Genomic DNA, 20,014 nt, shown 5'->3' with positions numbered 1-20,014 from the left:
ATTCCTACAGCTCTTAAAAACTGGACTGCACAATTTAGCACTCCGTGTAACTACCTGACAATGTTTATTATCATTTCCAGTAGCTTAGCCATGACTTGTTGGCCAGACTGTAATTCTCCTGAGAGGAATGAGTAAGTCTGCTGTTTCTCAAATATCTCTAAACCGCCGAACCCATAACTGGGCACATAGTAAGTACTCAGTAAATACCTGGTGCTTGTGAAGGCTAGATTGAATGTTCCTGTGTTTCTTTCTGCACATGTGTGCCGGACACACACAGAAGTTGGGGGGAATGAATACAATTTTAGATGGTGAGGTGAGAGAACGACACTATGTGCAACTGTAGAATACACGATTTATTTAAGGGAAAAAACAGCACGGTTTGGATACTTTTGTTCTCCCCTCCTTCAGCCTCCTGCTGCTCAAGACCACATGGCCAACCATACCCTGGTCTCTGAGATCCTAAGAGAGTCACTGAGGTCCTGTCCCGATACTTGACTGTCTGGTGTCCCTACTCCCCCATCGCCTCCTCCTCGTCCTCCTCCTCTGTCCAGCTCAGATCATCTGAATCCTCAGATTCGTCCTCATCCATCTCTAACCCAACCCCTGCCTTAGCCTTCTCAGCTAGTGCGTCAGGGTGCTCCAGCTGGGCCCAGGATCCTGGGTCAGCCTTCACCAGGGAGATTTCAACCCGAGATGGCATCAAGGAGACAGAGCTCTGCTCCACGTTTATGACCTGAGGAAGAGGGAAAGGTAGAGGAACGGAGGAAAAAAGAGAAAATGAGGAAATCAAAGGAATTGAGGTCAGGGTGGGGTGGTCATAAATGACAGGGAGAAAAATCCAAATGTAAGGTGGGGGAAAAGGTGGAGGAATAAGACAACATAGTAAGGGAGAGAGAGAAAGAAAGGAAGCAGAGAGGGAAAAGAGGGAGGAGAGAGAGAAAAAGAGGGAGGGAGAAGGTGAGAGAGAATTTCAAAGCAAATGAAGAGAAAACCTCCATTGTTCCCACAGCAGCTCCTTTCCTGAAGACACCCTCTCTTCATCGCAGTCTGGCCCTTCCTTTCACCCCACCTGCCCCCCTCCTGTGCCCCCTTAGCTTCACTTACCCCCCAGAGCTTCATCTGGGCTTGGAATACACGGTTACCATCAAAGACAATGTGGACATGAAGCTGAGAGAAAAGAATGACAGGGGTAGTAACAATGCCAGAAGGTCAAAACAAGTCATGACAACGAACCAGGCCACAGGTGTGATCCACACATCCACACGTCAGTCAGAGAGCCATGGCCTAACAGCTCTACCTTCCCGTCAGGGGACTATGGAGCCCACGTGGAAACCACACACAGCCACTCTGCCTGTAAGATTGCTGTATCACCCAATTCACTAGCCTCCTGTCCAGCATCAGACATTCCTCACCTCAGTTTGACTGGCCTTCACCCAGTTGAACGCAGGAAGTGGAATCTGGCCATACACAGTCACCACGACTAAGGAATCTGTCTGGTGCCAGTCGTGACGGCAAGACGCTGGTAGCTAAAGAGAAGATGTGAAATGGCGGTAGAAATGAACTCTTAACCCAAGAGGAGTTCTCACGGTTTGTGTGGAAAAGAGACAGCCTCAGAAAGATTAACACCACCTTATATTGCAAAGCTTCTAGGCTGTTGGGGGATAAGGAGCAGTGTCTTATCTGGTCCATACAAAAGGGAGAAGATAAGAGAGCTTGGCTACGAGGTGCAGGGAGGAAAAATCATTTCTGCAATTGGATTCTAATCAAGAGTTCAGGAAAGTTGGAGCTTACCTGCTTTCCCCAGTCATGCCTACCAACTCTGCATCCTGGCTGTGCCAGGAACGCCCCAAAATCCAGGGTCTGGATGCCACAACAGCTCCAAGACTTCATCCTGAGGTAGGAAGATAATTCACCTGAATCCCTTTCCAATCCCACAAGCCTTCACTCCTATCTTATGCTATCTTATGATCAACATTGGGAGAAACCTTTCTTGAAGCCCACCCAGTACTCTCCCTCACCCCTCATGGAATCGAGGTGCTCCTGGGTGGTAGGTACATGGAGTAGCATCACTCTCAGGGCCTTGGTAAACCTAAGATCAAAGAGAATAGAAAAACAATCAGGTCATTCTAAAGTGTACCCCACACGCCCTGGCTGGTTGGTCTCAATCCCTGGCAGTGGATTGAGAGCCGGTCTGCGAACCAAAGGGTCGCTGGTTCGATTCCCCGTCAGGGCACATGACTGGGTTGCGGGCCAGGTCCCCAGTAGGGGGTGTGTGAGAGGCAACTACACATTGATGTTTCTCTCCCTCTCTTTCTCCCTCCCTTCCCCTCTCTAAAAATCAATAAAATCTTTCTAAAAAGTGTACCCCACACAACCTCATATCTATTCCCAGTCATCCCTAGGGTATAGTATCCCTCAGCCACACGCTTGAGCCCCCACAAACTCTCACTCACAGCATCACATCCTGGGTTCTGGCAGCTGGAACCAGTCCGGATCAGACTACTGTCAATTCCTAGGCAAGGGAAATGGAGTCAGGAACCTATCCATTCCCTCCACCCAATTGCCACTTTCACTAAATTCCAGTCTGTGAGGCCTGTCCTACTAAGAACCCAGTTACCTGCTCCAGATTCATGGTCTAATTCCTTCTGTTCCAATGCCATTTCCAGGGCTTGGGATATATTTAGTGGAAGCAGCTTTGGAGGCAACTCTGACCTAGGGATAAGGGGGGCGGTGATTTAGTTCTGACTCATTAACCACGACTGACAGCTCCAACACTCCCCAGTGCTAATGGAGTCGAAGAGTCTGGTGAAAGTGGGGTCAGGGTTGGAGAGATGGGGTAGCAGCCCCATTGCCAATTTTCCTCTGTGGCATCCCAAGTCCCTGACCCGGGGGAAATCCCCAGGACTTCTCTTCCCATCTACTCACTCAGTTGCTTTAAATCTCACATTTCTCTGTAGAGTCACACCATTTCTTCTTCCTCTAATTAATTGTGGACCTAATATGACTTTCTTCTGTTGTGCACACTATTTCCACAAAATTAACTAACTCTTCTCTGCAGCCTCCTGGCTGCTAATATTACTGCATCCTTTTCTTGATGTAAAACTATTTTAGCCCTGGCCAGGTAGCTCAGCTGGTTGAAGAATTATCCCAATAGGCTAAGGTTGCTGGTTTGATCCCTGGTCAGGGTACATACCAGAATCAACGAATCAATGTTTCTCTTTCTCTACCCCTGTCCTTTCTCTCTCTAATCAATTTTTTAAAAAACTATTTTACCCCTGGCTGGTATAGCTTAGCGGATTGAGTGCCAGCCTGCAAACCAAAGGGTCAATGGTTCGATTCCCAGTCAGGGCACATGCCTAGGTTGCAGGCCAGGTCCCCAGTAGTGTGCACACAAGAGGCAACTGCACAATGATATTTCTCTCCCTTTTTCCCTCCCTTCCCCCTCTCTAAAAATAAATAAAATAAATAAAATAAAAAAACTACTATAAAGCTCTTTTCCAAAAAGAGATTAAGTCCTTCCCATCAATTCCCCCTTGCATTGTAACTAAGTATGTGTTCATGAAGGGCTATCTGCTGTTAAAATACCTATCCCATCACCCCAAACCACCCTACAGCAAAGGACACTATTATTTCCAGATTTCCCCCATGGCATGAAAAATACACCAAACCCTGATACCTGGCTCTCCTCACATCTCCCTAGCTCCCAAACCCCAGTGACCCATTATTAGTCAGTCCTAGGAAGCTCCATGACTGTAGCAAAAACCCTGGGACCTCCTCTTTACTTGGGCCTCTCCCGGAGCAAAGCCTCTGCTGACTTTGGAATCGCAGTCAGTGTTTGCTCCTGAAGTGAACTGCTTGTGCCAGGGCCCTCAGGTTGAGGGGCTTCAGGGAGCTTCTCAGCACAGTGTGGTCCCACAGTACAGCCCTAGTACACAGGATAAGGAGAGGAGGATTAGAGATGGAATCCTTCTATTAGGGGAAGAATCTAAGGAAGTAAAGAATTTTACCTTGATGTTTAAGAACTCAGAGAAATCTACAGTTCGCTTCCGGCAGCAGGACCAACCCTGATAACGAGACCCAGCTCAGCTTAGATTCCTGGGTGTATTTCCTTTGGGAATGGCTCTTGCTATATCCCCCCTCACCTATACCTCACCTTAAGTGCATCGTGGAAGATTGGGATCCCAGGGTGATGGCAACAGGAATCTGTGGATACCGGTAGAAGGATCAAGAAAGGAAGGGATACCAAATGTCACTTCTTACCTCTTCCCCAGGTTTATATACTACGGTTTTTCAATATATATAAAAAAAAAAAAAAAATCAGTAAAGATTGAAGACCATCCAGACCAGTTAAACCAGGGCAGGTATGCTGAATGTTTCTACTAACCGAATGCCCACAGATGACCACTCCCCAGCACCCAGAGCCCCCTGGCAAGACCAGGATTACTCACCAGGAAAGTTGGTACTGGGGTCAAAGTGCTGCCCACAGCCTTTGTTATGGCACAGCAGAGACATGGAGGCGTTGATAAATTACTGAAAGGGTATTTCAAGGAGTCTGGCTGCCGAGTGGGGAACACCTCTTAAGTCTGGAAGCTTTTAGCTGCCTGGAAGGGCCAGCTGTGTCTATCTTTAGTTCAGGAGGCGTACACCTCCTAACATGGGCAAGGGAACTTCAACTGGTCTTCCCAGCCAATAGGAAAAAGCTCAGGAGCATTTTAGCTCTGAGGCTCAAGAAAAGGATCAGGCAGAGTAGGGCTTGGAACTTGGGTGAGGTCAGCTAAGCACTGAGACCGTTTTAGATTTACCATGCCAATTCCAACCCTCTGACATACCAGCAGCTGCTCAGAAACAAATAGCAATGGAGACCCCTCCCAGCTCAGTGAGGGTACCCCAGTCCCCCAGCCCATTTTTTCTTTCAAAGCAGTTTCCCTCCCATCCTTATTACTTCTGTGTGCCACCAATAGCACCGGATCTTTGTCAACCACAGTATGCACCCAACTCCCGCCACGTTTGCCTAGATGGATGATAAATACTTTATAAAACCTACTGCTCATCTCCTGAGACACAACTCCCCTCCCTCCCTTCCCCTTCAAAAACAGCACAAAGATTAAAAGGCTTAAAATGTATTTTAATAAGTTGATGCTGCATTACTGCTCCATTTTCCAGAAAAACTCCAGAGGTATCAGGGACAAATCAAACATGGTACACCAATTAAAAAAATGCACAGCGTAACTACCTAGGATAGGCGAGGCTAAGAGCTACTGTCGAACATTCAGCATACAGCAACCCTGTTCCCAAGATTGTACTAGGCCTATCAAGAAAAGCTGTTAACAGCAACATCAGACACAAAACCGCCATTCCTGGGTCGTCCCTACCCAAGAAGAAGAAGGAGGCAAGTTAACACAAGATTTTTTAAAAAGATATACTAAAATGAAAATCTCTAAGAGAAAATGTCTTCCTTAGGACACGAAGGGATAATATATGGGATATAACAGAACCGTATGTATGTTATCTGTGACCTCTGCGGACATTTGCCTGAATTCCCACCTGGGAGTGAATGGAGTGATAGGGCTAAATTCATTAGAGGATGTTGGTGGGTTTCGGGGTATATGTGGCAGTGTCTCTGGGGTTAGGGAAGTTAAGAATGAGAAAGCAAATACAACAGGATAAACAAAGAATGGAATGATCAAGATTAATGGGGGCTCTAAGTGGATCCACTTTGCCATTGTTCCCACCCTCCCAGGCCCTCAATAATCGCATGAGACTTCAGGAATGCACCACACAGATATGATTAAATGATATACCATACAGAATTCATTTGTTAAATATTGCCCCCCCCTTGCCCTCTGCCTCCAGCATACTCTCTAGAGTAGTACAGGCAGGGAAGACCTAACTATTGGGAGGAATCCCTAACACTTTTCCAGGGTAGAATTCCGGCTAGTCCAAAAAGGGTCCATCTCTTAAGGGTTTTGGGGAACTAGACAATGCAATTTTATTAGTAACGGCGACGTTTGTTTGGAGCAAATTCAGCTCCAGGAGCTGCACGGTTGAACGCAGGAGGGGTTCCACCAATTGCCCCTATTCCTTCCATTGTAGCAGCTTGGCCGAAGCGTTCGGTAGTTGGTGGGGTCTTAAAGGGAAAAAGAGTAACATTACGATATAACCTGTGTCCTAAGCTTCCCATCCCACGTGCAGCCCCTCCCTTGGAGGCCATCTCCACCCAATTTTTCAAGGCTCCTGATGCTGGGGGTGCCTAAACCTGTTTAAAACTCTGTGGATAGATGTCCCTGAAAGACAGGTTGCCTGGATTACAGACCCACCCACCCATCCTACACCTTTAACTTTCTATCCCTATTCTTATTGGCTAAGCAATATCACACACTGAATTCCTAGGATGGGTGAGTTTGACCTACATGTTTTGTCCTAAACTAGGTTCACAGACAAGGGCAGGACATCACTCTTCAAGCAACCTGAAGCTTATCCTGTTTTAACATTTTTGACATGAGAGCTAAAACTACCTCAGGATTGTATAAACCATAAAGCCTTTTGGATTTACACCTATTTTATGCGATAATGCCTAGCCTTCACTGCCTTCTCAACAAAGAACCTGTTCACCCAGGGAAACAACGGAACAGTGAGACAGGCCTATCAAAGGCCTCTGCTTACTCCTAATAAAGTATAGTTTGAGACTGGGTTTGCTCAAGATTCAAAAATAAAGATCTCGAGGTTACATTTAATGGATAACAGTGGTTCTAAACAGTTATCTATAGCAAAATTATGGCAGGCCCAGGGACTGTGGAGGCAAAGTCCTTTCTTCTCCTATCACCATTTAGAGTTACTCTAAGGCCCCACATTTTATTACCAATCCCAAGGTTCCATCTGGCATCATAGTGGCAGGTCCTGGAGGAGCTGGTGTACCAGCAGGCACAGGAGCAGGGGGCATGGCGCCTCTATTATTTATGCCCATAGCACCTAAAGCAGAGTAGTGTGATCAGTACAGGAGACTGATATTGTTGGTCTCTTTCTGTTATAAAGGAAACAACTCAAGATATTTGGGCTAAGAAACATTACCCCACCCCCCAAAATGACGCTCCCAGAAATGTAAACTACTTAAATCTGGCCTATATGAGATAAGCTACATAGTTCAGCAGAGATGAGACAAAATGGAAATCAGAGTCATTAACCTCCTGATTCCTTACCTCCCATAGCCATCTGGCCCATCCGTATCTCCTGCTCTCTCTAAAAAAACAAAGAAACATGCTTTGTGTCTAAGACGGCACTGCATTCTACCACCATTCACTGAGGACCACACACTAGGGGAAGTACATAGAGTGATAACACATCCCAAGTGCACTGAGACCAAGCTGAGGAACACCAACAGCTCCTCGCAAGTTATGCAGTGAGTTCAAAATCAGCTAATAGGACACAAGTCAGAGCCTCCTCTTAGGTATAGGAGTGTTGAAAGGGGAAAGATGGCTGATTTTTTTTTTACAACTCCAACCTGTACAACTGCGAGGACAGCAGGGGACTCATCAAGGTGGCTACGGAACTGCATATACCTCATCCTGCAGTCACTAAGTCTAAACTGCATACGCTAGGCCCCAGCTTTTCATCCTAAATTGCCTGTGGGGCAAAAAGAGCTCTCCTTCAAACCTTACCTTTACTTCCTGTGAATTCTTTCTAAAAGGAATTTCACAGACTGGAAAAATTGTTTCCTAAATCAAATACATAACCTGGTGTATTGTATAGCCCTGGTGGCAGACAATTCATGGTGGCTTTGTGACATCATGACTGGCCTGGTACAGCACAGGCACAAAGGAGATGTACCGCATCAGGGAAGGTTCCCTTGAATCCTTCCTGCTGTCTCCGCATCATTTCTTCCTGCTGTCTCCGCATCTCTTCTTCACGGCGCCTGCGCTCCTCTTCCTGCCTACACAGAGAATTGCCAAGGTATTTAAGCAGAGGCATTCCAGAACTTAAGCAGATAATAGGGGACTCAGCCAAAGGGATCAAGAGCCCAGTGAAAATTATCATAGTTCTCCAGCAAACTCAATGTTAAATGTGCCCAGCCCTAAAGCAGCCCAGATATGTCCCTTGGGGGAAAAAAGTTCTCCTTTTCCAAGGGAGCCTCACATGACCAGCATTCAGCTGCTTTCTCTTTGGGGTAGCCCTAAATAATTCCTAGAACGACAGACAGCTGAAACATCTCCCTTGCAAAGGGAGAACTTCAGAAAACAGCCAGAAATGTTTGCCAATATATTTACAAATGCATGAGGTAGCATGGTGGTAGGAAGCAGGAATGAGACATTACCTTTTAGAGTTGTCAGAGAAAAGGGGGTGAGAAGGGTTACCTGAGCTCCAGTTGCTTTCGTTTTTGCACTTCTTGGTTGTGCAGCTCTTCCATCCTCCGAAGTTCTTCTTGACGCCTCATCAGATCTAGAAAAGCAACATACTGATTGAGAGTACTCTTCATTCTCCTCATATGGGCCCAAAAATTTTCCATAATTAAAGATCTAGGAAGCAAAGGGGATATATAATCCCTGAGTGGCCATCCGAGGTATCCAGATTCCAAAAATAAAGCCAAACCTATTATTTCCTTTCTCCACAGAATCCAGTATTCTCTGCCACATCTCCAAGCTCATTTGCCTACCAAGATCAACAAAATATTTCAGAGAATAAAAGCAGAGGTTTAGGCCTTTCTCTACTGATTGATACAAAGAAACTCCGGGAAAAAATTTATTTTCGTCCTTTTTCTAATTTTAAGACATATAGGCCTATACTCACCCTGCCTCATTAGCATGACCTGGTGCTCATGGCGAGCAGCCTCCATCTCCATCTCCAGTTTCTCACGAGCTTCCTTGATGTTGCGGTCCACTTGGTCCTGCTGCTGTTTCTCCATCTCAATAAGTGCCTTCCAGCGCATGGCATACTCATACTCAAAGGAGCCAGGCTGTGCAAATCTAGGTGGCTGCTCCCGCTCCCTAAAGACAAGTTCCTGGGTTAGTAAAACTCTGTTCAAGATTCTAACTATGTAAGGCATTCCTCCTGAGGGCCAAAATAATGGATGCCAGTGAACACATATAGTAAAGGCCTGCCTCTTTTATACATCCTTTTACAAGCTTCCTTAAAAACAGTCAAACACCTAACAAGGAATCTGCCAGAACCACATACTTGTGAAATTGCTGGTTCTTTATAACCAGCTTCTCTGGAAGTCCCTCTTCATCATCTAACTGGTCCATGGGCTCCACAGTCACAGGCCGAGGAAATCTGGGAAAAAGAAAGATCAAATAATACCCTACACTAGGCTTCCTCTCTACAGCTGCCACTGACACAATGAACTAGTTTTAGAGGTCAGGAGTAGACAATAAACCTTTTGAAGGGGTTTTACACCCAGTCCCAAGTAACCAATTCCTTTTAGTAGCATTATGTGGAACCTGGGGTTGATAGGATCAAGTCAAGATTCGTATCTCTGAATGCAACCTTAAAATGTTCAAAGTAAGTAGATATGGTAGTTAAGTGCAGCCTAAATATCCGGGTATCTACAGAACTCCAGACATTAACTTGGAGTAAATACTAAGATGTTGCATGCACAAAACAACTTTCAGAATTATAAAACTTCAAAGGGGAGATTTAATACTGATTAGATGACGACCTGCTGAAGGACTGAAAAAAGTTTATTTCTTAATCCTCACACTTGCATTAATTTAAGACTGCACTGAAAACCCTATTAGAAAGCTGAATTAGTATCGACAGTCTTTAAATGCCAAAGGAATAGGGTTCCTAAAGGCTAACTCCCCAGACCACGAAAGGAAGTAGCTAGCTATGGTCTATTTCTGAAAACGACCCCTCAACTCACGTAGTTAGCAGAAAGGAGCCTTCACTGCATCTGTCCAGAGCTTTCCGAGCAGCTGGCTTCCCTGAGAATTCAACAATGCCTTTTCCAGAGGGCCTTCCTCGATCATCCACAATGACTACGGCCCTTTCCACCTGGCCAAACACAGAAAAGGCTTCCTCCAGCAGTTCATTGGACACATACTGAGGAAGGTTTCTAACGGTAAGGGATGCACTATGGCAGGCAAAGCGCACACGCAGCTGCTTTCCACGGAGTGGCATGTTGTCCAGCTCCACTTTAGCAATCTCTGCCAGAGTTCTTGTTTCCTAGAAAGCAGAGGAAGTTAGAATAATTCAGTTTGAAAGAACAACTGCAGTTATCAAGAGTCTAAAGTAACATAGCTCAATGCAAAATGCAGGAGTTTGGCTACAAGTGTAATAATAAACATGGATCGAACTGGGAGAATGGAACTGTGTGTTTCAGTTAACTCTTTGGTTAGCGTAAGTGCTCTGATGGCCTTGCAATAAATCCAACTGGAAATCCTAAAAGTTAGCAACACTTACATGTCCATCAGTGTCACAGGTTATTCTCCCAAGTGGTAACAGATCATGTGGACAACAATGACCAGCCTAAAACCTACCTTTACAATACAGTAGCTAGAATATTTAAATTTCAGCTAGCTATATACAAGTTACCAGAATCACTTATCTCCTCCAAGAGGCCTCTTTAGAACCACAGACCTTGATGGGACCCCCTCCACATTACTGAAGAGGAATCTGAGCCCCAGAGAACATGACTTGCCTATAGAGTCTTGAGTGAGTGGTAAATCTGGAAGGAATACTAGTTCTGACCACATCATGTTCCTCACTTATGGAGACAAATAATGCCTAAAAAGGTGCCCCCCATACACTTTACATGTTTCCTAAATCAAATTAGATTTTTTAAAAGAGATCTACACTTAAAAATAATTAAGATGATAAATTTTGTTATATTTATTTTAGCACAATTACATTTTAAAAAATAGATACAAATGAAACTGTCCCCTCATGGTTTTAAAGAGTCTTAAGTGAGACAATACATGTAGTAGGAGGGCTCTGGAAATAAATTACATAAACTTTGACCATTACTAAAATAAAAACCTTTTTCCATTTTTCCTGGGAAAAAACCCCTAACATATTACAATATTTCTGAAGGGTAGTAAATAGGGGAAGAGTGTATACATAAAACAAGATGAACTGTGAGTTGTTAATTCCTGATGCTGAGTAGTATGTGCAGGTTCAATATACTATTCTGTCTACTTCCGTATGTTTAAAATTTCCCAATTAAAACAATTCCAAAGGGCCTACTTTAGCCCTAGTATCTTAGACAAATAAACCTGTTATTCTTAAAACAAAATAAAAACCTATGAGGTTTTGAGAGACAATCTGAGAATTATTTACTATCTAATTTTCCATATCCATCATTCCCCAGCTTTGCTCTATAAACCTACAGTTGCTTACCAAGCGGATAAAGCCAAAGCCCTTATCCTTATGAATGAAGACTTCGCCTGCCTTCCCATATTTCTCAAATAGTTTCCTCATTTCCTCCTCAGTGATGTCAGGAGGAAGATTGCCCACAAAGAGCCGGCTACGCTGGGTGAAGGTCTTCTCTCCTGGTTTCCTAAAATTCTTCAGGTCAATAGTCAAGCCTTCATCTGAGAGAAGACACACAGTCAATCAAAGATTGAGGAAAGAGATTTACAGTCATTCTCAAAGAGCTACGACTACTGCTAGATTAGGAAACCTAACTGCTATAGGAAAACGAAACACTATTTCCCAATGCAATCTATCCACTAACCACTTATCCTTAAAAGACTGTGAAAGCAGTATCAAGAGATCTGGGGGGATGCCAGGACCCAACCTGAACTAAGTCATAGACAGAAAGACAATACAGCAGCTATTGGCCAAAGAGAAAATTATGCAAGTCAAGGAATGCATGTGAGAAGGGACAGATTTTTAAATGTAAAACATAACTGCTCCATTTCCCTATCTCACCAATCTTCGTAACCTTAATAGTTCCCATTCTTTCATGCTTGGGGGTAATAGAATGTAAAGAAATGAATTAGAAAAGAGCATTCTTCATAGAAATCTCTGGAAATAAAGACAGTTGAAGTCGGTTCTAGTCTTAGAGGCATACCACAGGTGTTCAAAGTTTGCTGAACAACTGGGAACATACTTTTAAAGACTTTTCACCAATTAAAAATGGGCTGGCACAGGCTCCAGGCTAAAAGTGTAATAATTACTCAGTACCAGACTACTTCTCCATTAAGTCTTAAAGGCTTGTTCTATATGTTTCCTAACTACCAGTCATGTGATTACCTCAAAGAAACTAAGCTGAGGTAAAACATGCAGACATCTGTTTAGGAGTAAAATGTGTAAACACAGCAAAGCAACCTAAACTCAATTGCTATCCTACAACATGTCTGCTCCTTGGTTTCAGAGAATCAGCCTTTTTCTATCCTAAGTATTATGAGGTAAACAGAGAAAAGAAGAACAAAGACCCATTTTTTGTAATCCCAAAAGACTAATCTAAAATCCAAGAACCCATTCCCAAGAGGGAACCTATCTCTACCCCATCACTTAACATGCACTCACTCTGGCTGCTGGCTTGTTGCCCGTTTGCAGGTATTGGTGGTGGCGGTGGCTGCTGCTGCTGCTGCTGCTGCTGCTGTTGGTGGTGTTGCTGGTGGTGATGCTGATGATGCTTCCTTGGAGCATGGTTTTGCTTCTCCAAGTTAAAGGTTTTATTGCTCTGCATTTTTAAACCCTAAAAATAAAATATGAACTGTCAAATACATTCAGTGCTAAGAATGCAATCAGTCACCTTTGCTAACCTGCCTTTTGCCAGACCCCAACAATTGGTTATTTTGAATAGTGTGGCAAAGGAGTACATTAAAAAATATAATATAAAAAACTACCAGATGAGAAGAGCTTGTACTAGGAATGACTTGAGGTATCTGCTCGTTCAATAATTTTACACATAATAGGGAACTACCTTCCCAAAAGAATCCACCCCTAAAAATTGACCCTCTCATAATATTAAAGCACATTAAAAAAAAATACAACGATGGAAACAGATTCTAGTTATCACAAGGACAAAAATTAGTAAGCCATGTTCTTCTCTGGCACCTTGCACAGTCCTAGCCTACACTAGATACTATGGAATGAACAACAGGAAAAGTATGGGCTGTAGAGTTAGACATACTTAGGTTCCAAGCATGGTCCCAATACTAGTCATGTACTATTTAGTAGTAAATTACCTCTGCATTGGTTTCTTAAGCTATTATAAAGAGTATAATAAATACCTACCTCTCGAGGTGGCTATGTCCACTAATAAATATGTGAAAACAGTGGAACTGGCATATAGTAAGCACTCAGGAAATATTGTTGCTAATCACAATAGAAAGATAAATGGCTACCAAAGCAGTAAGAGCAACAAATAAAAAAAAAAAAAGAATATACAAACATAAAATATTAAATTCTGTCATTTAAAAATCAAAATAAGATTAAAAAACAAAATGAAAAGTCCTGGTACAATTCAGACTGAATTCAAAAGTTGGTGGTTTTAAACTGCAAATTTTCTAACTGATCAGTTTAACAAATGAGGACAGACTTCGGCATCCAAAGACGGTCCTTTAGTCAATGAAATAAAAGGGCAAAGTCAATTCTAAATCCTTTCCCCTGAATACAAGACCCCGTAGTCAGAATTCAGCTAAAAGATACAAAAAATGACGTTTTTTGTGAATACTGTGTTAACATTATACGATTCCTTTAAAATAGTACAAGTTACATTCCATAGATGCAATTATGAAATACTCTATCCAAAAGTTGTTTCATAACACAACAGGTAACAACAACTATCAAGATGTTCACATTCTTTAACTCAGATATTCCTAGAAATTTACCCTAAGAATATAACTTTAAAATTTAAAATCAAGGACACATGGATAAAACCAAGGGGGGGGGATCCAAGGTGGGGGGATCGGGGTGGGAGATGGGGGGAAAATGGAGACAACTGTACTTGAACAACAATTAAAAGAAGAAAATACACACACACACAAGAGAGCTGTTTGGTGTGGCTCAGTGAGTTGAGCACCAGCCTGTGAACCAAAGGGTATCTGGTTCGATTCCCAGTCAGGGCACATGCCTGGGTTGCAGGCCAGGTCCCCAATAGGGGTCCCATGAGAGGCAACCACACATTGATATTTCTCTCCCTCACTTCCTCCTTAAAAAAATAAAATAAATAATAACATCTTTAAAAAAAAAGTGCATTTTTAGACATTAGGGTAGAACTGTAATCTGTTCTTGAAAGGTATTTTTCAAAGATATTTACACAGTAAATTCTACATGTGTTTATTCTATTTCTGGGTCTTAAGCCACATAATATTGCAAAGTCATAGACAATTTATTCCAGCATTTAAGCTGTCAATACATAAATGGACTCAAATACAAGAAACTGAGATTAAAAATAAATTGGGCTAAAAAAACCCCACATACACAAAATATTCACTGCAATGGCCTTTATGGTAACAAAACAATAAAAATTACTTACATACCCAAAATTTGGGGAAGAGTTTTTTAATAAATTATGTTATGTCTATACAATGGAATGTTACACAGTATTAAAAATTATGAAGACCATGCAAACACGAAAAATGTTGATGCTTTAAGAGGGAAAGGTTTTTTTTTAAATGCATGGATGTAGAAAAGTAACAAAAGGTAGGCAAAAATGACAACTGTCCTGCTTGTAGGTTATTGATTTTTTTTTTTTTTTTACTAACTTTTGTTACTAATTCATTCAACAAATAAGTATTCACTGAATGCCTACTATTTGCTAGGCACTATTCTAGGTACTTGGGGTGCATCAATGAACAAAGCGATGATTCTTATCTTCTGGGATCTTACCCTCTAGTGAGAGACAAAACAATATACATAATAATTAAATTACATAGTACTTAAGAAGAGGTGTTAACAGAAAATAAAGAAAAACAGTGTGGTAGGGAAAGTGGATAGATAGGGAGTGAGAGGTAGAAGATAGTAATTTTAAATAAAAGCTGTGAGGTAAGCCTCACTGGGAAGTTGACATTTAAACCCAGACTTGGATTTTCTTATTTATTTATGTCACTTCATCAACTTTATGTTTCTCATTAATAAGCACTTATGACAAAACACTTCTTTGGTGTCTAAAGACCCAGTACTAAAAAAGTCACTGTTAACATTCTGGTACATACCCTTCCAGTCACTGATTTATATATACTTGTAGGTACTCAAAATAGGGTATTATAAAAACTATTATAAATTCGTATGACCATTTCATAATAGTTTTATAATTCCTTTTCTACTTTATGACATATGACTGACAGTTTGCATGTCTCTAATCTTCTACATTAATTGTTAATGGATATGGTATTCAGTCAACCAAGCCACCGTTGTGTTGGACACCTGAGTTGCTTGTAATTTCTCACCATTATAAATAATGCTCATAGCTAAATATTGGGGCACACCCCAGAGCAAATATTCCTCTCATGATTTCCATTTTTGTTTCTTCACCTTCCAAAACATACATTATCAATTCAATGACTGTAATCATAATGCACCACTGTATATTCAGCTTTTCTTCATTTCTACAATGTCAACATAATTATAATTTTTAACAGCTACATAAAGCTCAATGGATTTACTAAACTATTGAACTAATCTCTACTATAAGACATTTAGGTTGTTTTCAACGTTTTCTTATTATAATGCTGCAGTAAATATCTTTGTGCTTGTAGCTTTCTGCTTAATTATTTCCTTAGGATACAAACAGAATAACTGAATCTGTGCCTCTTGCCACATAGTGCAACATTCTTTTCTCAAACAGTTGTAACAACTTTAAATGCCATGAATAACAATTTCACAGAAAATGGAATACCTTTTTAAAAACAGGAAGTCATGATTTAAAAATAAAATACATAATAGAAATAAAAACATGCAAAATTCAAGGTCTATCGCAGCAACAGTTGGAGGCAGGCTAAGGCGGGCATTAGAAATCAGATCTTTTCCTATTTGAGTCCCAGGTATTAAACATCTCTCCCTTCCCTAATGCCAAAGTGGCCTATAACAGAAACTTGAATTATGTTCACAGCCATTTCTTCAACTAGGTCTTATCTTTGGCTAGAATCCAAGGAGCTTCTTATTCTACATTTACGTCTTACCCACACCTCATCATTTCATTTCAAAAAGGCCATTTTAGGGGTGGGTTGGGTGGAGGGGGGGCAAAAGGGAAAAAATCGGGATGACAGCAATAAAACAAACAATAAAAAAGAAGAAAAGAAAAGAAGGCCATTTTACAACTTCTTAGTAGGAATGACCTTCCTCTTTGAAAACAAAGTGCTAGGATGTGCTAAACCATTTAAGATTACTTCAAGGGAGGTTAGTTTTGAATTTAGAAAATGTAGCCTGGTATTTAAGAGGATATTACAAGATATTTATCAGCCATTATATGTCAGGCACTGTGCTAAGTCTGCATTCTCATTTAGTACTCACAACTATTATACTTCTGAATAAGAAAAATGATGCCCATCCAAGGTCACACAGCACTATGGAGCAGGGAATGGAGAATCTCCTACTCATCACTATAATCAAACTCACCTCAATTTCAGAGTCCAACGAACTTACTAGCCATGTCACCTAACTTCTGAGCCTCAGATGCCTCACCTGTAAGATGAGGGTAACAATATCTAACTGGCAGGGCTGGTTATTTTAATGACTAAATGAGATCATGTACATTATCGGGCACTTGTTTCTGCTGGCTGACACTACCCTTATCTCCACATGTGGCGGACTCGTAAGTTAGACAAATGTCATCAATTACATTCTTCCCCCACTCTTCTGAATTCTAGCAAAAATCACTTGTATAACCAAATTCCCTGACTTTGTGTTTTTAAGTATTTCCATAATGTTAATCTTTATAATCCCTTCTTCAGTTTGTCCTTTCCCAAGCAGACATTCAATAGTGAACACTAAGTAATGTATGAAATCACCTACTTCTGGTGATGACCACCAATATAACTTGGAAATAGGAGCAGAAATTTCTGAGCAATAAATTCACTGCCCCCTAACCGTGGGACCTTTGAGAAGAGAACAAATATCAGCAGCAAGGATTTCTGTCAAAAAGACAAACCCAGATGAAGGACTTGCTTGACAAAATATGTATTGTTGGTTTAGAAAGACTGGGGATACTGGGCACAAACGTTTAGGTATAGGACCAAGTACTATATCACACATATCTAAAATCTAAATTAAATGCCCCCTTAATTTTCAGGATAAGGATCAACTTTTTAAGTGGAAAAAACAGGGAAAATCTGGTAAAAAATCTACCAGACTGAGCTGGCCTCCTGGTTATGAACCAGCCTGAAAGCTGTAGAATACACTGACGTGGTAAGGTCCTTTTTAAAAAAAATTTCTAAGAGTTTCTTGGGACCTTCCATTTAATAACAAGGAAGTTGAGCAAAGACAGTATAAATCTAGCCGGTGTCCCCCCTCTAGTTAGCGTATTTATCAAATTAAAATACACAACATAGAAAAATTTTAATTTACGATGACAAATAAATGTTTGTGTGTGAATCCCATGCAACGTATAGTAAAAAACAATTCGCTATGTGAAATTCTATTTAACGGGGCGTCCTATATTTTATCTTGCTACCCTACACCTACCTCAACCTAGATTTAAGATAGCAAAGTGCCTCCCGGTCTTCTCTAACCTTGACTTCTGTTAAGAACACAAAGAAAGGTGTCACCTTACGACAACCCTTTCTCCAAGTACGAAATACTCGATTAAAAAAATCCATAAAATTAAGTTTCATTTTTCAAAAGCGATGCTACACATGAGTCGTAGCTAGGCAACAAGACTTAACGGGGCGGGGGGGCCGCATACAGGAACCTGAGGAGGAACGCAGCGGGGTCCGCCCGAGCGGATGAACTTCCCATCTAAGAGTTTTGACAAAGAAACACCGCCCGGGGGTCCCAGTTGCTCATTCGGAATTCAAGGCCTCGCGAGGCCGAGGGGAGGAGCACCCGACAAAGCGCCTCCTCCTCCTGCCCCCACTCCAGGGCTCTGGGATGATAGACCCCACACACTCAGACCCAGAGAACTTACTGACAGGACTAATATTCGAGGCCACATCGCACAAAGAAATGCGGTGGGAGTCAGGTTTGAGTGCGGTAAGCCCCCGCGCGCAGGTGGACTGGTAAACGCGTGTGGCGGCGGGGACAAGGCCTCAAGGGGCCTCGGAACGATCCGCCAGCCTCCCTCCAAACCTAGCCTTGCCCCAGCCTCTTCCTTCAGCGCTTGTCGCGAGAAATCCTACTCCTCTCTCAAAAGAGAAATAAGTCGTCCCCAAACTCACCCTCTACCGACTGTTCTTTCCTCAGAGTAACGGCGACGCTACACGGCCTCTACCGTCCCAAGAAAAGAGCGCGCGATGGCCGGAAACGAGACGACGGAGCTCGGTGCCTCCCCAGGGAAACAAAGTGGCATTCTCGATTGGTTATGTAAGCTGCCAATCAAGGTTCATCTTCAGAGGCGGAATCAGTTTTCCGCCATTTCTACGATCCTATTGGCTGCCGAATGCGAAAGACTTAGGTTGTGGTGAACGACAGATGGGGACAAAGAGCGAGGCTTCGTACCTACTGCGCATGCGTTAGTTGCGTCCGCTAGAGACCGAAAAGGAAGGGGGGAGGGGGATGGAGGCTCGGAAGGAGAGACGGAAACGGGCTAACGGAAAGACTGGAAGACCAAATGATGGGAGGGGGAGAGGAGAGGGGGAAAAAGGGAGAGAGAGGAAAATGGAAAGAGAGGGAGAAGGGAAGAAAATGTGCGTGTTAGGCGTGCTCTGAGGATTCCTGCACTGCGCCTGTGCAAGAAGCAAGAGTAACAGTGTCATTGTATTCGATGTCACAGATCTAGCCTTTTCCTACTGAAAAAAAAGGCCCCGCCATGTTTCTTTTTCACACTTCCTCATTATGGCTTGCGTTCTGACACTTCATACATCAGATTTCTAGGCGCTTCGCCTGCTCCCAGGTCCGCCCATGAAGCCCACCTGAAATAATCATCACTATGGTTATGGTTGTGGTTATGGTTACGGTCATAAAAAGAGGGGAGGGGAGAAGGATTGATGCCCTATTCTCTGTGAGTACATAGAATTGTAGTCAGGTACTTATTTCCATGGTAACCAGGAAAACCAGCAGTCCAAACACCACTATTGTTCCCAAGATTTACAGATTCAACAGGTGTCATCATTACCATGGGTACATTGTAAATCTCCAGATCAGACTGATTCTATACCCTGTAGGACACCAGTTTTTCAGCAACGCCTAACTAGCCCTGTGGTTAATCAAGGGCTAGGAGGCTCAGCTGATAGGTGTTTGTAGTTAATTCCCACTAATTAATTAATTCACACTGAGGGTTTCAGGGTGTCCCAACTGGCTCCACCCTATGTAGGGACATAGTAGGTGTTTGTAGTTAATTCCCACTAATTAACTAATTCACACTGAGGGTTTCAGGGTGTCCCAACTGGCTCCATCTTATGTGGGGACATAGTGAACTAGACCTGCACTGTCCAATAGAGCCTTCTGCGACAAAAGAAATGTTCTGTCTGCTCTGTTCAATACAATAGCTACCGGCCTTATGCGACCATTGAGGGCTTAAAATAGGACTAGTGTGACTGAGGAACTGAATTGTCAATTCGATTTCATTTTAATTTGCTAAAATTTACTCATATATAGCTAGTGGCTACTATAATTGGGCATACTATCTAGACCAGTGGTACCCAAACTTTTTAATAACTTCTATTATGAAAAAAATTTTACCTCTATCTTTTCTGGAAAAGACGTATTTTTTCCTGCTCATGGAAAAAAAATCAAACAATACCCAATAGCATAAAGAGAAAAGTCTCTCTCTACTCATTCCAGTGGTTACAATTATGACTACTTTCTTGCATTTCTATTATCTATGTTTGTACTGTCCTGGTCAAACAGAAATGTTTATACTACTTTATATATGTAGGATTAAGCTATACATACTTTTCTGAGTCATGGCCTCACTGAAAAAATAGTTTAGCTATCTTTCCATATAAATACATAAAGATTTATAGGGACTTTTTAA

The 20,014-nt window shown here is 42.3% G+C and overlaps 2 protein-coding genes across 2 annotated transcripts; both read right to left on the bottom strand.

Annotated features, from left to right (window-relative positions):
• Nucleotides 1-335: 335 nt before the first annotated feature.
• ITGB1BP2 (integrin subunit beta 1 binding protein 2) lies at nucleotides 336-5,044 on the bottom strand. The gene is made up of 11 exons (XM_024555251.3): nucleotides 4,449-5,044; nucleotides 4,154-4,203; nucleotides 4,008-4,064; nucleotides 3,783-3,925; nucleotides 2,618-2,712; nucleotides 2,454-2,512; nucleotides 2,019-2,089; nucleotides 1,792-1,891; nucleotides 1,413-1,526; nucleotides 1,105-1,167; nucleotides 336-733 (listed from the first exon to the last, which is right to left on the bottom strand). The coding sequence occupies exons 1-11, from the start codon at nucleotides 4,510-4,512 to the stop codon at nucleotides 509-511; spliced, it is 1,041 nt and encodes a 346-aa protein (XP_024411019.1). The 5' UTR covers nucleotides 4,513-5,044; the 3' UTR covers nucleotides 336-508.
• A 60-nt stretch (nucleotides 5,045-5,104) lies between these two features.
• Nucleotides 5,105-18,365, bottom strand: NONO (non-POU domain containing octamer binding). Its single transcript, XM_024555305.3, has 11 exons — nucleotides 18,258-18,365; nucleotides 12,463-12,634; nucleotides 11,329-11,522; nucleotides 9,854-10,155; nucleotides 9,169-9,264; nucleotides 8,782-8,978; nucleotides 8,349-8,433; nucleotides 7,825-7,927; nucleotides 7,197-7,236; nucleotides 6,860-6,969; nucleotides 5,105-6,127 (listed from the first exon to the last, which is right to left on the bottom strand). Exons 2-11 carry the CDS (start codon nucleotides 12,623-12,625, stop codon nucleotides 5,993-5,995), a joined length of 1,425 nt encoding a protein of 474 aa, XP_024411073.2. The 5' UTR covers nucleotides 12,626-12,634; nucleotides 18,258-18,365; the 3' UTR covers nucleotides 5,105-5,992.
• Nucleotides 18,366-20,014: the final 1,649 nt, after the last annotated feature.

This window comes from Desmodus rotundus, chromosome X (genome assembly GCF_022682495.2).
Source record: "Desmodus rotundus isolate HL8 chromosome X, HLdesRot8A.1, whole genome shotgun sequence".
NCBI lineage: Eukaryota > Metazoa > Chordata > Mammalia > Chiroptera > Phyllostomidae > Desmodus > Desmodus rotundus.
Note: the sequence above shows the minus strand (reverse complement) of the source record. Positions and strands in the feature narration are given on the sequence as shown.

Excerpts from the sequence above, each read along its gene's own strand:
- ITGB1BP2 (XM_024555251.3), bottom strand. The coding sequence starts at position 4,512 with ATGTCTCTGCTGTGCCATAACAAAGGCTGTGGGCAGCACTTTGACCCC. Across the intron at positions 4,204-4,448 it reads CCCCAGTACCAACTTTCCTG|ATTCCTGTTGCCATCACCCT; the intron begins GTGAGTAATCCT and ends CGGTATCCACAG. Across the intron at positions 1,168-1,412 it reads TGAAGGCCAGTCAAACTGAG|CTTCATGTCCACATTGTCTT; the intron begins GTGAGGAATGTC and ends CTTTTCTCTCAG.
- NONO (XM_024555305.3), bottom strand. The coding sequence starts at position 12,625 with ATGCAGAGCAATAAAACCTTTAACTTGGAGAAGCAAAACCATGCTCCA. Across the intron at positions 7,237-7,824 it reads AGGGAACCTTCCCTGATGCG|AGAGAGCAGGAGATACGGAT; the intron begins GTACATCTCCTT and ends TTGTTTTTTTAG. Across the intron at positions 6,970-7,196 it reads GGGCCAGATGGCTATGGGAG|GTGCTATGGGCATAAATAAT; the intron begins GTAAGGAATCAG and ends ACTCTGCTTTAG.